Below are 19,647 nucleotides of genomic sequence, written 5' to 3'. Positions count from 1 at the left end.
CAAATTCATAAAACTACTGGTTATCACTCATCTCATCCTTATTTTACAGGAACTGTGGCAAACATTACAAACAGGCCTTGAAAAGTAATCCCGAAACTAAATAAAACATTTGGATATTAATACGATCATTTCTATCATCATTTTTTTTTTACCTTTAGATAATGCTCTGAACTCAAATAAATGTATCATGTGACTATCTAATAACATCTACAATTGCCTAAATGACCAACCTCCTCCAGCATTCATTTACTAACTAGTTTAGACCTCCACGGTCTATTGCTTCAGCCAGTCTCTTGTCAGTACTTTTAATGTCCTCAGATCCTTTTTCTTGCCCTGTACCACCCTAAAATTCTCTAATCCGTTTTCTCCATTACTTAAAAAGTCAACTTTGTTCCATATGATTTTGCACATCAAAGACTTCTGAGCTAAGCAAAACCAGCAGAGGGAGGAATTTTCAAGTCGATAAGAATAAAAATCTTCAGGATTAAAAATCGTTTCATAACAACATCTGGATCTACAAGTAAATGTCTGCATTGGTCCATTTATTCACTCATTCATTTATTTATTCATCCAAAACATGTCAACTGAGCACCTATATGCCAGCTATTATGATGGACTTACATGTGAATAGAACACAAACCATGTCCTCAAGGATCTTAGAGTCTAGTAAAGGAATAAAGAAAGAATAAGACAAGAAAACAACTAAATATAACAATAGGGTACAGGTGTTCTGACAGATGAGCGCCAATTTGTAGACCCTGAGCCCAGTGAATGAAAGGAGTGCTGATCTCAAGTCTTTACTGTAAAGCTTCCTTCTTATAAAAGAGACCTCAATTGTTTACTATGCATTAGGGAAAGGGAAATGCCTTGTGGGGACCAGGTGATAGATGGATATATGACCTTAGTCCACATTACACTATGACTATTGTGCCTTCCAGAATGTGTATTTGGCATGGATATTCTCAGCAACTGTCAGAATTTTTATTACCTGATACAGGGAATAATTCATATTTGACAGAAGGACCAAATAAAATATCACAATTTTGAAAAAATCAGAGATTCACACTACTATCAATGACTCGAACATTGCAAAGAAAGTAATTTCCATCATATCTCCATTTGATTCAAGGCCATATATAAGACAGATGGGATGCAAAGAACAGTGGGGAAATTATAATGAAGTAACAGTTTCAATCATAGTTGTTCCAGATGTGGTCTTTTCATTGAAGTATATGAACAAATATCCTGGTACTTGGCATGCATCTACTGATATGGAAGATGCAATTTTCTTAATCCTAATAAATAGAAAAATCCAGAAGCAGTTTACATACACTTGACAAAAATAACAGAACACTTACTATCCTGCATCTCAAGCTCCAGCTCTGTGACATAGCCTACAGGGACTATGGGGATTTCAACATCCCACAAAATACCAAACTCTTCTACTATATCATGATATTTTGCTGATTTGATATTGAAGAACAGGAATAGTAGGGAAATTAGATAAGTTCATAAAATACACGCATTCTAGTGGGTATAAGATAAACTCTATGAGAATCCAGGAAGGGGGCTTTGCCAACTAAGTAAAGTTTCTGGGGCCAGTAGTGGAGGCCATGTAGGAACATTGCCTTTTTTGTAAAGGACATCTTGTAAGTGTTCCTAGCTTGCTATGGTTGTTTGATGGAGGTTGAATCCCCGTCTCGGGATACTAATGACCATGAAACTTGAACAGTTTATAATGAACTTAGCTCCAGATAATTAACTTGACCATATTTTTAGTTGTGCCCAGCGACACTCTATCATGGAGTAGAAGTGTAACATATGGAATTAGTTCAATCAGTCCTGAAGGTCCAGGTAAATTCCACAAGCACATCATTCACTTCCTATCCTGCTCACTTTTCACACTACTTTTTTTTCTCAGCCTGCACATAGAGTCCATATCAAGTCCCCTATGACTAGCTGACAAAGGGTGAAAAAAAAGTCAAGAAGCTTTTTATATCATTCTACATTTTATGTATGCTATTCTATAAATGTTATTATTCTATAACATTTACTGCTATAGCGTTTAAGCCCCATTTAGGTATATCCCTGTAATATGGTATAGAACAGAAGAAACTGCCAATGATAAAAACATTAACCAAGACATTTCATTGTCTCTGAGCTAGAGAAGTTGGGACAAGAGAATTTAATTTTATAATGGGGAATAATTTATTTTAATATATTTAAAACTTGAAGATATTTATAATTTCTTTTAATTCCTAGGAATTGGACTTTATCACTAACTTTCCTATTTTTTTCATCTCTCCTCAATCCCAGGCCGAGAAATAACCCATCAAAAAAATCATTTATTTCCATATCATTCCACCTATATTCCCTCCCTCTCATCATGATTCACTCTGTTGGTTTAATCTTGGCAATACATTTGCATTTCAAAATCATGGATTTCTTAAGGAATATACGATTATTTTAGTTGCACAGCTAGATACAAACACCTGTAGATTAATCACAGCTGAGATTTTCTTTTCAAGAAAAACCTTTTACCACTTCTACCATACTTGTTCTGTCAGAGACACCAGCAGTACACACAAATTTCTGGATTTCTCTGAATTTAATCTTGGTAAGACGTTCTCTCAACAGAATGTGCTATTGAGTTTTGAGGGGAAAAACTCTGATCTTTATGTCTTATTTAATTCCTGGATGGCACAACATCCTGAGGTATTGCTATCTCACAGCTCAGAGAACTAGGTTTTCTTGATGGGCAAACATACTATGGGCCTTCTATCTGACTAGGATGTTCTTTCCCACAAACAAGGGCTGGATTCTACATTTAGATGGTGAATGTTCAGTTCCTTCCTTAGAGCATAATGTAGCATTCTACTAAGTAACAGAACTTCTTTTTTTTTTTTCTTTTCCCTTCATGTACTTCAAACCTGATCTAACCACCCAGAGCTCTTTGAAGTCAAAGGAAACTCTGAACCCAGGGAAACTCTGATGTCTGGGGCAGAGACTCTTAAGATAAATGAGACAAACAGGAATGTTAGGAGAAAAAAAGAGGTTGAATCCTTTGAGTATTTTGCACCATGTTGATGCCCCAGTGGTTCAGAAAATCGTGTACACAAATCAGCAAGTCATGATTGGGAAAAAGAACAGAGTAATTATACAATAGCAAGTGAACTCTCTAGACCAGGATATGAAAGTTCATACAACAATGTAACAATTATTTTGTCTTGATTGGAGACGCCAAGTAACTAAGGGTCAAAAGGCATAAAACCTAACCTTGAACTTATCACTTGTTTTGGTTTTCTCATCCCAATAGGATATTGGAAAGATTAATAGTTTAGATTTTTGCCTTTAAAGTTCCTCAGCTCTGGGAATATTAACATTTATATTTATAATAAATTGATTGTATTATGGTACATATAAAGTAATCAAAATCAAATTACACATTAAATTGCTGCACCCTGGTCTCAAATACTTGTAACCCAACTATGGCGTAACTCTGTGAAATCTCTGCATTGCTTCCATGCAAAATGAGAAAGTGCACAGGCTAAGATTAACTACTTAAAGCTAAAATCATAGAGAGGCTATTTTTAAAATTGATCCATTGATGCTTGGAAAGAAAGAATCATAGGATATAATTTATTTTAATTCAGGGTATTTTATCAAGTCAGAATAGGCTATGAGTCATGCATTTATAAATAAAATATTAAATATGTAAACTGTCTAACATATTTATTAAATTTACTTGTAAATATTAATAGTGTTTAAATCACTCTTAACACAGACATACTTCACACATACCAGACATAACTTACTCGCTCTAAAGTATTTACACAGCTGTAAAATCCCCAAATTAACTATCAATCAGGAAAAGTAAAAATATTGCTATGAGAACAAGAATATGAGATTTAAGCAGCTGGAAAAGAATTACAAAGGACTTCCTATAACGTGACTTTAGATGAGATCAAGTTTGCCGTTGATTTTTTTTTTAAGTAATATTGTTTTAACATCTTTCTAAACATAACAGTTTTACTAATTCAGCAAAGTAATTGGCCAACTCATCTATCTTCACCACTATTGTCCCTAAATTTCAAAATGTCCAGGTGGAAAATAATTACTTACATACACACATAAGCAAACAATATTGTGATCTTAATATTGTAACCTCCAATTTGAAAGTCTCCTTTTTTCCTAAAGGAAACAGTCAATGTAAACTCAACTACGTGGGTCTTAGAAAATCTATTCTGGTTTAAATTTAGATTTAATAATAACAAAATATTGTCGAATATCATATAACAGCTATTTCTGTTTATAGACAAAGGTGGACTGAAGACCATGACTCTTGAGAAAATTATATTTATGAACAATAATAGCCATGAAGATATTAGCCATTTGGCTTTTCATCTTTTGAAAAATTTCTCATAAAATGCAAAAAGAAAAACTAGCTGTCTTTGCATTTTTCATAAAGTTAAGCACATGCTATTTTGATTTAAGCTGCACTGGAAGTAAGTTGTGAAATACATGAATTTTGCCAAGGACACAGAAGGCAATTTAGTCAAGAGTAATTGTGTCAACTTCTAACTCAGAGTAAATTTGATTTTTTGAGCATTGAAAGTTAGGTCATAGTGGATTTTTTAAAACCTACACTTGTTTAATAATGATGGTTGAATTTTTATACTAAAACATTTATCATAGTCAAAATATTACTTGAGTTTTTTATTCAATTAAACAAATGGCTTAGGGTCAATAAATGAAAGGAAAATTTCTTTTGTTTCTTTTTATGTTTTACAGTTTTATTATAAAACTAATATAATTTGAAATAAATGTTTCAAAGGAAACAGCTAGCAAACTCCTGACTCATACCTATCCTCAATATTACATATTACTATGGAGATCTGAGGCAAATGTATCAATACATATATTTGCATATAGTAGCTATCACGTTAACTATAAACTTTTACAAGGTACTTATTTTTTTCTTCTAGTTTCCTCTAGTTAATCTAAAATTCTCATCAGGGTCTCTTAACTCAAATGCATGAGAGGTAATATTTACCAATAGTCTTTTTTGTGTAATGCTCTTTGGCAGGCATAGATGCATAATTATTAATCCTATTTTAAAGATAAGAAAACTAAGGCTCAGACACATCCACTCAATAGATAGTAAAACTAGAACCCAAGCCAAATGTGTTCAACATCAAAGCCTTTATGCAATAGACTAGTGCTTTGTGGGCTGTCTTACACTTGACAGTCTTATAATTCTCTTCAGGGATCTTAACTTCTGTTTTAAAAAGCAAAAGTTGACAAAATAAACAAAATCAGAAAACTGTGCCTTAGTAGAGTTGTTTATTCTTTGTTACCAGGAAGGATTCAAGATCTTAATATGGAGGCAATGAGCTCTCTTTCCTCAACAATAAATAATACAAATAGAGGTTACAGGACCTATACAAGCATTATTAAGATAATGCTTTCAAAAATCTGGGCACAACACTTTTTTTTCCCTCTGTTAATTATTTTAGAGTGAATTTTCTATGCAAATTGTCCTCCTACTATGCATTATGTTTTCTCATTAGTGAACTGAAGTAAAAGCCAGTTACATTACAATGGAGGACACAGCAGAAGAAAAATCAGTTTCCTAACAGTCCTAACATTGTCTGCATTTTCATAAACGATCTCTTCGTGTCTAAGCTATGCATAGTGAACCAAAGTGAGAGAGCATTAGACTTGGAAAGAGGACGTCTACATCAAGTTCTTGCTCTGTCACTTACTAGCTGCGTGATCGTTCATAAATCATTTAGTCTGCATCTAAATGCAGGAAAACAAAAAATGAACTCAATGGTTCCCAAACTTTGCTGCACATCAGATTCACCTGCAGAGCTTTTTAGACATTCCAATCCCCAGGTCCTTCTCCATGGGGATTAAATCAGAATGTTCAGGTAAAGGAGCCAGGCCTCATAGTTTTTAAAGATCTTCAGGTGATTCCTCTGCACAGCAAGGTTTGGGAGCCAATGAGTTAATTAACATTTTCACAGAGCTTCTTTTATTTTTTAAATTTTTAAATTAAAAAAAATTTTTTAAACATCTCTATTGGAGTATAATTGCTTTACAATGGTGTGTTAGTTTCTGCTTTATAACAAAGTGAATCAGCTATATGCATACATATATCCCCATATCCCCTCCCTCTTGTGTCTCCCTTCCACCCTCCCTATCCCACCCCTTTAGGTGGTCACAAAGCACCGAGCTGATCTCCCTGTGCTATGCGGCTGCTTCCCACTGGCTATCTATTTTACATTTGGTAGTGTATATATGTCCATGCCACTCTCACTTTGTCCCAGTTTACCCTTCCCCCTCCCCGTGTCCTCAAGTCCATTCTCTATGTCTGCGTCATTATTCCTGTCCTGCTTTTAAGATGGAAAAAAAAATGAAGAGGCTTTTTATGTTATGTAATACTTTACAGAGCAATATAAAATATTATCCCCAAACTAACTACAGCGCTATAAAAAGAAACCCATTGTTTCAGGGAGCTTTATCTTTTGTTTAGATTTTAGTTCAGTAATCATAAAGAAATTTGACATAAATAATAAGTTTTACTTTTTTTTTGCCAGAGTTGCAGAAAGTTTAACAGCTTTTCCTTTTACTTTTAAGCTGTCTTTAACAATATTTTAACCTCATTTTTTCTTACCTCTTTTTCTTCTGTCTAAAATTAAGGAAAGTAAAAAAAAATAAAATTAAGAAAAATGTCATCTACCTTGTTCCTTTCAAAAAATATCAAACACCATACTTTTATTATGTGTTTATAATAACCAGGAAAAATATTAGAACAATGTGCAGAAAGGAAATATGAGCAGTCAGAAAGAAAATAATTTGTTCAAAGTTACTTAGTACTTAAGTACTTAATACTTAATACTACTTACTTAAAAAGAGCAAAATATTACACACTCCAGATATTTTGTTCCAGTATTCAGTCTTAATCTATCTGGAAACAAAGACCTATTCAGTAAATCTTTCTTGGCCAGATTTTGTTCGTTGCCTGATGACATAAGTTATTTCTCTGTTAAAATTTTAATCAATAGATCAGATTCAACCAGTTTATATACAGCATTTGTTTTGTATTAATACCATCAACTTCCATAACCTTCTATTTAATTAGACTTATTGAAAGGATTATGTAATTTATGTAATTAGAGTGCAAACAACACGTTACCTAATTAAAAAGCACCCTCTGTGTTTCATTGTTAAGAGAGGACTTAATGCATCCATTCACAACAAAATCCTCAAACTCAATTCATAAGCGACTACAAATGCAATCCACCATCTGACAGCGACTGATTTTGCCTTGGGATCTTTTACCTTGGCGGGCTTGTTAGCATCCATGCTCTCTTTGAATTTCTCCTGCACAGTTTCTACAAGTTGACAGAGCAAGGCACCATTATCCAATTTCTCCATAAAAGTTTCTGCCGTAATCTCCTTCCCTGAAATAACAAAAAGAAGCATTATAAAAACACAATCATTCCCCAACCCAAATGTGACATTCATGCCAACATATGCAGTTTTTATCACCAAAATTCCAATTCTAGCTGAGTTACATATCTGAGATAGGAAATCACTGGAAAGAATGGTTTCTTTGGAATTTTACGTTTTTCAGTTACTTTGGCCTGTAAGGCAAGAGCATAAAGCGAAACTGGTATTTTGTGTTGTGTATATGTCTTTCAACACAAGAACTCCATAGCTCCCCTTTAATATAAAATAGAGCCATAGTATATCAAAAATCAACCACCACTGGCAATTTTAAGAGTGTGGCCAATGCATAAAACCACATCTCTATGGGCTTCCCTGGTGGCGCAGTGGTTGAGAATCTGCCTGCCAATGTAGGGGACACGGGTTCGAGCCCTGGTCTGGGAAGATCCCACACGCCGCGGAGCAACTAGGCCCGTGAGCCACAACTACTGAGCCTGTGCGTCTGGAGCCTGTGCTCCGCAACAAGAGAGGCTGCGACAGTGAGAGGCCCGCGCACTGCGATGAAGAGTGGCCCCCGCTCGCCGCAACTAGAGAAAGCCCTCGCACAGAAAGGAAGACCCAACACAGCCAAAAATAAATAAATAAAATTAAAAAACAAAAAAACACATCTCTAAATTCCATTGAGTTTGTTTTCCTGATGAAGATAATACAGGTAAAATTAATGCAAGTAAGAAACTCTCTATAAGAAAACACTGCCCCTCTAACCACTCTTCCCCTTCCTGATGCAGTGCTTGAACTGTGGAATTATTAGGTTCAGATCTCTCTGCTTTTTTTTTTTTGTCTCCTCACAACCACTCACAGCTTCAATTACTGCTTTTATGAACATGATTCACAGTTGTCCATCCCTGCCATTTTATTGGTTAAAAGTTATTTTTCTTTCTTATATGCTCCCAAAGTATATTTTCTTTCTTCTTTTCTTTCACTTTGTAACAGCTTTATTGGGATATAATTCACACCCCTTACAATTCACTTCTTTCAAGTGCATAATTCAATGACTTTTAGTATATTCACAGAGTTGTGCAATTACCACCACAGTCAATGTTAGTACATTTTTATCACTCCCCAAAGAAACTGTACCCTTTAACTATCACTCCCGATGGCTCCATTCCCCACCCCCCCAGGCTCTATAAAATCATTAATTTCTTTTTTGTATATTCCTCAAAACTCCTTTCCCTAAGCTCTCTCCTTTTCCTGGTGTTGTAATTCTCTAAGTTTCAGAATATTTTATTTCCCTGTCTTAATTTCCTATAACTTATTAGTCACAAGTCCTGTAGATTCATGCTTCCTTCTGTTTCTAGAACCATAATCTTAATTTTAAAAATTCATGGGGGCTTCCCTGGTGGCACAGTGGTTGAGAGTCCGCCTGCCGATGCAGGGGACACGGGTTCGTGCCCTGGTTCGGGAAGATCCCACATGCCGCGGAGCAGCTGGGCCCGTGAGCCATGGCCGCTGAGCCTGCGCGTCCGGAGCCTGTGCTCCACAACGGGAGAGGCCACAACAGTGAGAGGCCCGCGTACCGCAAAAAAAAAAAAAAAAAAAAAAAAAAAAATTCATGGTCTGATACCTAAACTCTAGCAGCAAGAACAATGGTTAGTCCTCGTATCCTCAACGTCTGCCTCCAGAACATACCATAATCACTGCTAAAATTAATATTGCTAAACACCACCCTCATTGAGCCAATCTTCATCTTTACTGCATAGTCCCTAATCTTCTCCTCTACGTAAAAGATGAAACAAACCCGCTTTAACCCAATATCCAAAGTCCTCTCATATGCCACTAATCCACCTTTCTATTCTACCTTGCTTACACCCTGTTCCTTGGTCTGCACCCTGCCTTCCTAGTTCCATGGGCAGATCCTCCCGTTTCCACTCCCATGCCTTGGTCCAGGCATGGCCCCTTCCTATAACAGCCCCCTATCTTCTATCTGCCTGGCCACATTCTACTTTCCCTTTAATCAGAAATCCAGAAAGAGATTCTCCCAGTGTACATCAGTCTCCTTCCTATATGGTCATACTCAGGAGTATCACTCACTCTGGCACTCATCAAACTTCTTCTGTGGCTAATAACATGCTTTGTACAAAGTTCCTGTCATCACCAGTACATTAGAAACCTCTTGAGGTATATTGTTTTGTGTGTGTGTTACTACAGAGGTAAGCATAATGTTACTTACATAGAAGGTACCTAGTAAAACATGTTCAGTGAGTACGTGAGTTGACAAATGAAGAAACAAACTCTTGGAAAACTTTGAGAAAATGTTGGGTATTATTTCCGTGAAAAGTAGTTGTTAAAGCAAAAAGAAAAAAAGGAGGTATTTTAAAGTTTTATACTGAGAGTCATAGGATTACCTTTTATCTTAAGAAAAATGCATGCAGCTCAATTCCATGAACACTTAAGATAAATGTAAACCAACTGGAACAACAGATATACTACTGGCTTAAAGTTAAACTCACACTATCTAATATATTTGGTTTTTAAGAAACATCTGTTTGAAATGATTTTTTTACAGTTTGGGGGGAAGGGCAGGTGAAGGAGGAAAAAGAATTACTTTTTTTATGTTCTTTTTTTCCCTACTGGATAGTTCACATTTTAGCCCTCAGTTAGGATAATGACTTCTGCAGGTGGCAAAACATCAGTAGCTCTAAGTACTCACCACAGAGGTAGCCTATACAGAGCTATTAGTATTTCAAAATTGTATGCAGCTCAGCTCAATTAAGGAATGAAAGTAATAGTCTCAAGATACAAAAAAGCCAGCACAACAGAATTTGTATTATGCATTCACCATATTGGCTTGCATTTTCTAATGATAATAAGAAAGTTAATTACAAACAAGCATAAAAATAAATATTAGAAATATTTTAAAAATTATCAATTACATTTCAAGGTAAAGAAGGTAAACTTTACCTAAACTGTTGAATGATTCCTTTATAAATTACTTATAAGATTTTCTACATTTGGAAGAGGTCTTTAGGCATTATTTCATTAAGCTACTTGAAAATTTAAAGATTCTATTCATAATGTCAAGTGATGAGATGATGACAATAAATTTACAAGAACTTGTAAATTATAAAAAGAAAAATGGCTTTCATTGAAAAGTCATTAGCAATTTACCAAAAGGAATGATTTTTACTTTTTCTGCATTATACCTGAACAATTTTTTGTTATCCTCCTTTTCATGAATACTTGAGGAATTTAACATTGAACATCTGTACCTAATGAAAAATATATTAGGTCTCAGCTTTCAATTCTGTATATTTTATAGCTCCAAAAGGTGGGATTTTTTTTTTTTTTTGGCTAAAGCAGACACTATTACATACTTTATGGTTGAAATGTACTGACTCAAATGAAGGAAAAATGCAAGACAGAGAATTTTTTTTTAAACCTTCATATGTAACATTTTCCATCCAATGATTAAGAATCATAAAATATACATTTTAAATGTACTGTATAATTTTAAGAAATCAGTTATAATCCTTATATGGGGTGATATATTATCATACTCTTTATTCTATTAATATTACCAAAAGTATATAAAAAACTGAATATAAAGTTGGCTGAATTTAATCATGACGAATCCATCAGAATAGGCTATGAATTACTAATTACAGTTTCTCAAGTAAAAGCTATACACAGTTCAATCTCTGTCAGGCAGAACCAGATCTCCTTTAATATAAATTGTGTAGCTGGTTTGAGACATTAGACTATAAATGCTAGAAACAGTAGGATTCTAGTAGCATAGAATCATTTCTTCCCCAATCCCATCTTTCCACGTTTTTGGTATATTTAGTGAAAGAAGGGGCAATGAACAGACACAATTAAATCACCTTGGAATGCCGACACATACTGGGTTGTCTTTATTATTGACTTGAAGGTCAACCCAAAATAGCCAAGTCTAGAAAGAATATCTTTACTTACTGGGTTCATAATTATGAACTTAGATCTTCACATCATCAATTCAGTCATGATTTGCCAGTAGACAGAGATCAGGTGGTTTGGTTAAATATTGTGATTAGTCATTTCCTCTTAAAATATGAGGATACAATGATATGAAATAATCATGTACCTGAAATATTTTGTCAGGTAACTAAAATCAACACACATACTTGTACATACAAGTGTATTCCTCCCAGAAATGTAGGCTTGCCATAATTTCCATAAAGATTATCCCTTTTATCTTCTATTTTGCTAGGAAAGAATGTTTTCCTCCTAGTAAGTTAGCAGTACTACACTCAGTTTCCTAATAATATATAATATCTAATAATGATATTTAACATTTGAGTTCTTACTATATGCCAAGCACTTTACATGTATTCATGTTTTTAATATTTTTACAAAACTGCCAAGTGAGTGCTTCTATTATATCCATTTTACAGATGATGAAATTGATGTATTTAGGTTAAATAACTTGCTTAAGCTCACACAGTGAATCTGACTCTTTAACCCAAGAAGTCTAGGTTTAGAGTCTATGTTTTTAGCCACCACTCTTAGTTAGTTAAATCAATATTTGCTGGATACACAAATGACTATTTTCTATAACAATGCATTCTCTTGAATGCAGTTCTTTTTCTTTTTAGAAAATCTACAGATTTTTTCTCTCTAGAAACTCCTTCAGAAAAAAACAAAACAGTGTAGGGCTGAAGACAGTGGTGCTGAGAAATGAATAGCAAGTCACCTTGCTGATGATTGGAGAATGACCGAGAATAGCATTCAGGCATGCTCTGTTATGTAGCCTGATTCATTGCATAAGAAAACTAGTATGTTTTATCTATAAGGGTGATCTAGATATGATCAAACTCTACTCCAATCTCCACTGTACCTCTCAATCACAGTCTATTTCTCCAATTAGAGAACTCGAAGCAACTCATCTGCTATCTTAACTCAAACTAGTCAGTGTTTTAAGACTGAAATATAAATGTTGTGAGATAGGAAATGATTGATTATATCCAGAAACCCTAGATCAGCACCTGCTCCACACTGATTCAGAGTCTACCCTGTATTTGTATCAACAAAAGACAAAGTCGGTTCTGTTGGAAAAGTTGAGTAAAAAACATTAGGGTGTAACTGCTCTGAAAGGTGTCAATTTGTGAACATAGTCTTGATTCTTTAAACTTTTGAATTAGCATAAGACACCACCTTTCCTAAGAAATTTTAATTGACTACATCAAGAATATGAGAAGTCTGCAGGACAAGTATCCAGTAAAAGGACTTTAAGAAAAAAGAAAAGAGCTGTTCCAAACTCATTAGACAGCAGCAACTCCAGTAAATAGGTGCTTAACTTTCTAATGCTAAAAATAGGTTTTTTCAGAAATAACTGAAATAAGGAAAACATTACCTATTGATCATACTACGCATATAACAACTGAATTTTCCTTTATGTGCATGTAGGAAAGTCAGAGAAAGGGACAATCATCATAACATCAACTGTCATAATGCATTTCTAAATATTAGTAAAATCAATTTAGCTTAACTTGATTTGTAATACATTTTTTGATTTATTCAAACTCCCTGCATATATCCAAACACATATGCCTACATCTTAATGATCTAAAATCCTTAAGAGCAATATCAATTTCTGTGATGCTCAACAACTACAGTCTTTTCTCAAAATTATACTCCCATGTGATTCATGTAGTGTTATTAAACAAATACTAATTGAAGATAAAGGTCATTTTCAAATGATTAAAGAAACATAAAATAAATAAACAATCTGAGAACATCTATGTTAGTATATTCATTTCAAAATTAAACCAACAACAGTCTTCAATAGTCTTTCAACAATCATGAAATCTGTAGAATGCGCCTCATCTATCTGAATGATGGGTAGTTGCTATAATCTGGGACTGTTAATTTAATTACATGCTGTTTATTCAAAGTAACAAGTTTTTCTCCAAGACTTATTTGTATAATCATTTGATGTTCAAATATGTCCTAAGGACATAGTTAATTAACAAATGAGCAATAGCTAGTTCATGAACAAAAATAACAAAACAGAAAGCCTAAAATAAAAATTACATGTGTATATTTAATGTACAGCAGGGGACAATGGCCAGAGAAATGTTTTAGAGGCAAGATTCTCTTGATTCAGGTTTCTTTTGCTGTCTTTTCTGAGTGTTGGTCATAAAACTCCATAGTGTCAACTATTATCAATAGAAAACATACTTGGACTACAAAGATATGTAAGTAGTCTGTAAATATCACAGGATGATTTTCTCACGAATCAGACTGGTATGCTACCACATAAACAAATCCCAACCATCATGACAATTTATTTAACTCAACTAGTTAACTTATAAAATAGTTTTTTATATTCTAATATATAAATTTTAGTTAGCCTAAAAATTTGCTATTGCAAATTTGCTATTGCTGCTTTAATTTTATGATGAGGAATCTAAAGCGCTATTATTGTTACTGATTAAGTAAGTATATAGTACTTGAAAATTACAGTATTATGCCTTCATAATTGGCAAGAATGTGAATATTGGTCTATGAACCAATGAAATAATTTTCTTCTCTATCAAATAATTTTTATCCACCAAAAAACCTGAATGCAAAGTGAGCGTTCTTTAAAAAATTCCACCTTTCAATTGACATTTTATATGTAGGATCAGAAATACCTGAATTTAGAATATCATTACTACTTTTTTTGAAAGGCAAAAAAGGAAAAAAAGTTACATTTTAGTCAAGTATTGCTAGAAAGAAATAGGAAATCTTTCCACAAGTAAGGTCCACACTACAATGGCAAAGTCCAGTTAGAAGCTTTAATTTAGTATGTGAATTTCCACCTCACCAAAAAATTCAGATACTTTATCTAGAGACCAGATCAACTTTGAAACTACCTTCAAGATATCTCTAACCTTCAAGTAGATAAAAATGGAGAATTGAAATAGAGCTGTATAATATAAATTTGCAAATATTTCTGAGGCAACAAAATGACCAGTAAGAATTTTAAAATTTACTTTAATGACTCCATTTCTAAAATACGTGAATACTAAATGTATCTATTATGTGTAGTAAAAATATCTTGTCACATAGCCATACATTTTTTCTCTCTTCCTTATTATCACCATTCTAGTACATAACATATTTTCTTACCTCTGAATGTTTTACCACTTTAAATAACCTCAAGCTATTGGTCTACTTTCCAAGTTACCATGAGGATATTTACTTGAAATCTATCATCTACCTACTTTTATGAATTCAAGTTAACAGAAAGTGGCACTTTACTATATTTTAAGATTCTTTTTTTTTTGAGATTCTTTTAAGATTTCTTTTCTGAGAAAATTTCACAAGCCATCAGTTGCTTCTGTGTTACCAATAACTGGCATTAAGAACATTAGCCTTTTTATTCTTTAAAAGAAAGATTATTCATTTACGTAAACTGTTTTCTCCTTGTTTATACATATTGATGATTTCAAACTGGGTCTCAAGAGCTGGATTTCTTGGAAACTTAGACTTTTGGAACTGGAATGGACATTAGAGATCATCTACTCCAACCCCTTCATTTTATGGTTGAGGACACTGAGCCCAGAAAAGATAGCTGAGTGACTTTGGGCAAGTTTACCAAGTGAGAGAGCCAGAATCAGAAGCCAGGTCTCCTGACACCAGTTAGGAGCCAGGTCTCCTGACTTTTAGTCCAAGGATATTTCCATTACACATACACTGACTCTCTATTCTTTGAGGCTGTCTTGGGGCTGCTCACACTGCTCAAGCTACTTTGTAAATGATCACATTCACCAAATAAAATGCTTTTGATGACAAGTCATGGGACCTTGGAACACACCTGTGTAATCAGGCTATACTCATAATCATGATTTCCCCCTGCCTGGAACACCTCAGGGACTCCTCGTGGAGCATGCAATAAATTATAAGCTCCTCAACATGGTATTCAAAGCAGTATACGCTCTAGCCCCAACAAATCTCATGAAAGTCTCCCCCTCTTGATCTACGCTGTTGACACTAGCCTTCGTTCAGTTCTTCTAAGGCGCCAAACTCCTTCCTATCCCGCACATGCCATTCTTTCCACACAGGCTTTTTTCCCCACACTTTGTCTGGCTAGCTATTAATTATTCTTCAGATCTCAGTTTTAAATATAAGATCCCTTAAAAAGGATTTCCCCAAGCCCTCTGATCATTTGCCCCATTCCCATCTCCTTGTTTTTACATTCTTATTGCAACCTATATCTTTTAGTGTTTATACCAAGTCCAATTAATGAATCATTTATTCAGTCACTTATTTATATTTATTTCTTGTTCAATCTACTCCAAGCTCTATAAGAACAGGCACTCTGTCTATTCTTAGTCACCACTCTACCCTCTAGCACTTAGCAGACTGTGCTGAAACACGATAAACACAATAGCTAGTATATTTACTATAGCTAGTTGATTACTATGTGCCAGACCTTGTTCTAAAGCTGACGATCTTACTTGACGCTCCAACAATCCCATGAGGTTGGTACTAGTATTATATGTATTTCACAGATGACGAAACCCAGGCACAGTGCATTCAGAAAATTGCCCAGTATCACAGAGCTAGTAAGTGATGGCACTGAGATTTGAATTCAAGCATTCTGATTCCAGAGTCCATTTTATTCAAATAATTATTATGCTGATGTACACTCAAATATTTGTTGAATAAATGAATAAACTTACCCATCAAATCAAATTAATCATATCACTGAACTATATAAATGGAATAACACCACCACATATAGAGTTATAATATTTCAGGCTCTAAGTAGTATACATATTTTAATTATTTAATCTCACAGCAATCCTACTGTCATTACCACTTCATAGATGAGGAAACTAAAGAACAGAGAGATTAAATAACTTGCTCAAGATCATATTGCCAGTTAAGTGGCACATCTGGTGTTCAAACACAGGCAGTTCATTCCAAGTCTGTGCCTTAACTTCTATACTGCCATGCTGTGACAGCCCATATCTGAAAACAGCTCTAAGTTAATAAAATACTAATATAACAATAATTAGTGAACACACAAAAGAGGGAGGAAACCCATCTGTTTAGGCTAAATTGACATCCTCTATATAATGGAGATAAATAAAAATGCTCTCCCCTTGTATAAATGAAAGGTAGCCCTTCCTTCTGGTGGATATCACTCCATAGCACAGTGAAGGGTCTTTCTGGGGAGTGATGGATGTGAAGGATGCCTTCTGCATTTCTTCTCTTACCCTTTAACTGGGCTCCCTTGCAAAGGGCACCACCTGCATTTCCATATGCGGTAGCCCTGGTTAGACTACATAGAATTGTCAAAAGCATGTGCACACAGTAAGGAAAAAGGAAAGATCTAACTCTAGGATAAAGGCTTAAAAAATGCAAAAGCAATGTAAAAATCCAGAGCCATGGTGAGCAAAAAGAAAAATCTTGCTCAAATGTGCTAAAACCTTGTCAAACCTTGCTAAAATTACAGATGCACTATGCTCTTCACTAAACTCTTCAGTTTCAACAGCTAGAAAGTGACGATAACAACACTTACCTTGAAGGAATCCTTTCAATAATAAAATAATATTGGTGAAATCCTTTCTGTAAATGATAAAGCACCATGCAAATTCTGTTTACTCAATATTCAAATCTTATAGACTCTATAAGGATCCTTTTTTCAGGTCTTAAAACAATTTTGTTCTTTGTGAAAAATTACTAGTGAAAAAGCATTGCTTTATATGATGATCCTTTGAACGTATGATTCCACTTTGCACATGGTTGAAATTGTATACTCTGAATATGCCAGCACAACAGAAACAAAAAAAGAGGCAGCCTTAGCATGAGGTAGCCTTTTTCTCTAAGATCGTCCTTTTGGAAGAATACTTAAAAACAAAAGTGTAATGAAAAGAAAAATTTTAGTTCAAGGTTGGATGACTCCAGTCAGCTCATTTGGACAAAGGATAGATGTTATTGTTCCAGAGTCTGGGTATTTAGCAGTTTTAGAAGGTGTACTATAAAAGTAGGGCAACGAAATCTAGCTTTAGAAGCCAGATCTCACAGACTGTGGCCCGTGTGCAGTGTCAAAAGAATAGACCAAACTGGTCAGTTGCATGAAAGAAAAGTAAAAATAAATCAGATCAGCAAGAGTGTAGATGAAATGAGCAATTTGACCACACAGTTACAATGCATGATATTGGAATTACTAAGCACAGTTAATGTGAGAGACATTGGGAAATTCATTTAAATTCTCTATATGCTTCAGGTCTCCCAGATGCAAAATGCAAATAATGAAAGTCTTTCTTTCTAAAGTGGTGTCACATGCTTAGGAGAAGGACACTACATGAGCAGGGAGAATAAACCTGTTATCTTTGATGACAAAATGAGATCTTATAACCTTACCTAACAGATTGGTTAACCACAAGGCCAGATCTTCTTTCATCGGTAGCAAATTAGCTTCATGTCTGCTGGCCAGCCACTGGCTATACTGATGCATATCAGAGAGGCCAGGTCCACTGCGTACCTTTGGGCTCAGAGCAGTGCACATTATTTATCCACTTGTAATACCTGTTTTGGAAACAAAAGAGCAATTGCTTTTTATACAGACTTCTCTTGTTAAAATCTCACTGCCAATGACACAGTAAGGAACAGGATCTGTGGAAGTTCGGATGACAAGTCAGGTTATTAATTATTAAACCCTCATGAAACACTGTTTGCTTTACTTGTACTGGCCCTGTCACTTTTGACCAACTACTTGGTAGGAAGCAGCAGCTGTCAAAGGTCAAATAGAAAAATCAAACAGTAAGCTCTCTGCTTGTGTAAAACATCAGATTTGGAAAAACGACAGTTTCTAAGGAAAGAAATTCTACTTATTCAAAAACAATAAAAAGTGGTTGATTAAAATTTTGGTATCCAAATTGTAAACTCCCATTGTTTGGGTTAATTTTTGAAGCCATCGATTTCCACAGAATTTTAGGACTGAATACTAGCAAAATTGACCTTTGTTCACTGCAATTTAAGCATTTCATTTGGAAACTGCTTCAACATGGAGTAATTCACACTCCAAATTTTGATCCGCAAGATTTGGACTTGCAAAATTTCTTATAAACATATGACCACTACTCTTAAAACTATTACCTATGAGATTAAGCACAGCCCTTGGTTCTTTGCAGATGGCCAAGTAATCATGCACTTACACTTTAGAGAATTGGGTGGGACATGGGGGAGTGCATCCTTTTAGAGTCCCTACTACACTTCTCTTATTTTACAGTTAATGAAAACAAAATCAAAGAGGAAGGGTGACTCAACCAAGATCATATAGCTAGATCACAGCAGAGTCAGGCTTGAACTTGGGTCTTTACTCTAAGACCATTACTGTTTTCAGAATGACACATTTTACAAAATAGTGTCATCAGGAACCCACGTTATAACCCAGGAATTACACCGTAATTCTAATAAATATCGTCACAGGTTTTCTTTTGTCATACTTTGTACCTTCTCACTTTGTATGTTTTGCATACTAGGGTTTGTTTGTATTCATGTTTAGCAAAGAAGTAATTACATTACATATCTTATATCTACACAGTAAGGGATGATTTCACTAACCTATGAGTAACACAATCTTCTATGTGGGTTGCAGAAAAGATGTATGAATATATACTTGGCCTTAAATGTAGTACTATTGTATGCATTATTTATAGGACCTAAAACTACAGATGTAATATTGGAGCGGGAAGGTAATAAACTCATAAATTTATGTGTAGAACTCCATTCTGTATGCAAATAGTGACTATAAAATAACCAAATGCATTATGACTGAATGAAATGAAAATGAAGATGTTTGCAAATGACAAAAAGTAAGATTTATATGATATAATGGGGTTTTCAGCTATATTTATTACTAATGGTATTTTAAGTTCACCAGTATAAGTTGTATATATCCTTGTCAGTTTTATCATTTGAAACGTTACATAGCATTCTTTTCCAATTAATCTCAAACTCTAATTCTCTTAGCCTCGGTTAATTTTTGCCTTTTAAAGACAGCTTTTAAACAAAATAAGACATTGGTGTTCAGAAAACTGTAAAATGTGACAGTTTCACAAACATTTTGCTGTAGCATTAGAAAAGACTGCTGGGAACATGGTTAAACACCTAAAAAGTGTCATAAATATATAATTTAAAAGCACAGACAATTTAATT

At 34.5% G+C, this 19,647-nt stretch overlaps 1 protein-coding gene across 3 annotated transcripts in view; it reads right to left on the bottom strand.

The window, feature by feature from the left end:
• GAS2 (growth arrest specific 2) overlaps nt 1–19,647 on the bottom strand; it is a 119,668-nt gene that overhangs the window by 93,317 nt on the left and 6,704 nt on the right. For all 3 annotated transcript variants that reach the window (XM_082660954.1, XM_082660956.1, XM_082660955.1), the window contains exons 2-3: nt 17,851–18,015; nt 7,348–7,469 (exon numbers count right to left, since the gene is read on the bottom strand). In XM_082660954.1, the coding sequence (XP_082517080.1) occupies nt 7,348–7,469; nt 17,851–17,995 (267 nt within the window). In that variant the 5' untranslated portion in view covers nt 17,996–18,015. The remainder of the gene's footprint in view (nt 1–7,347; nt 7,470–17,850; nt 18,016–19,647) is intronic.

This window comes from Grampus griseus, assembly GCF_964374135.1.
Source record: "Grampus griseus genome assembly, chromosome: 8".
NCBI classification, from domain to species: Eukaryota; Metazoa; Chordata; class Mammalia; order Artiodactyla; family Delphinidae; genus Grampus; species Grampus griseus.
The sequence above is the reverse complement of the archived record's forward strand: the minus strand, read 5'-3'. Positions and strand labels throughout refer to the sequence as shown.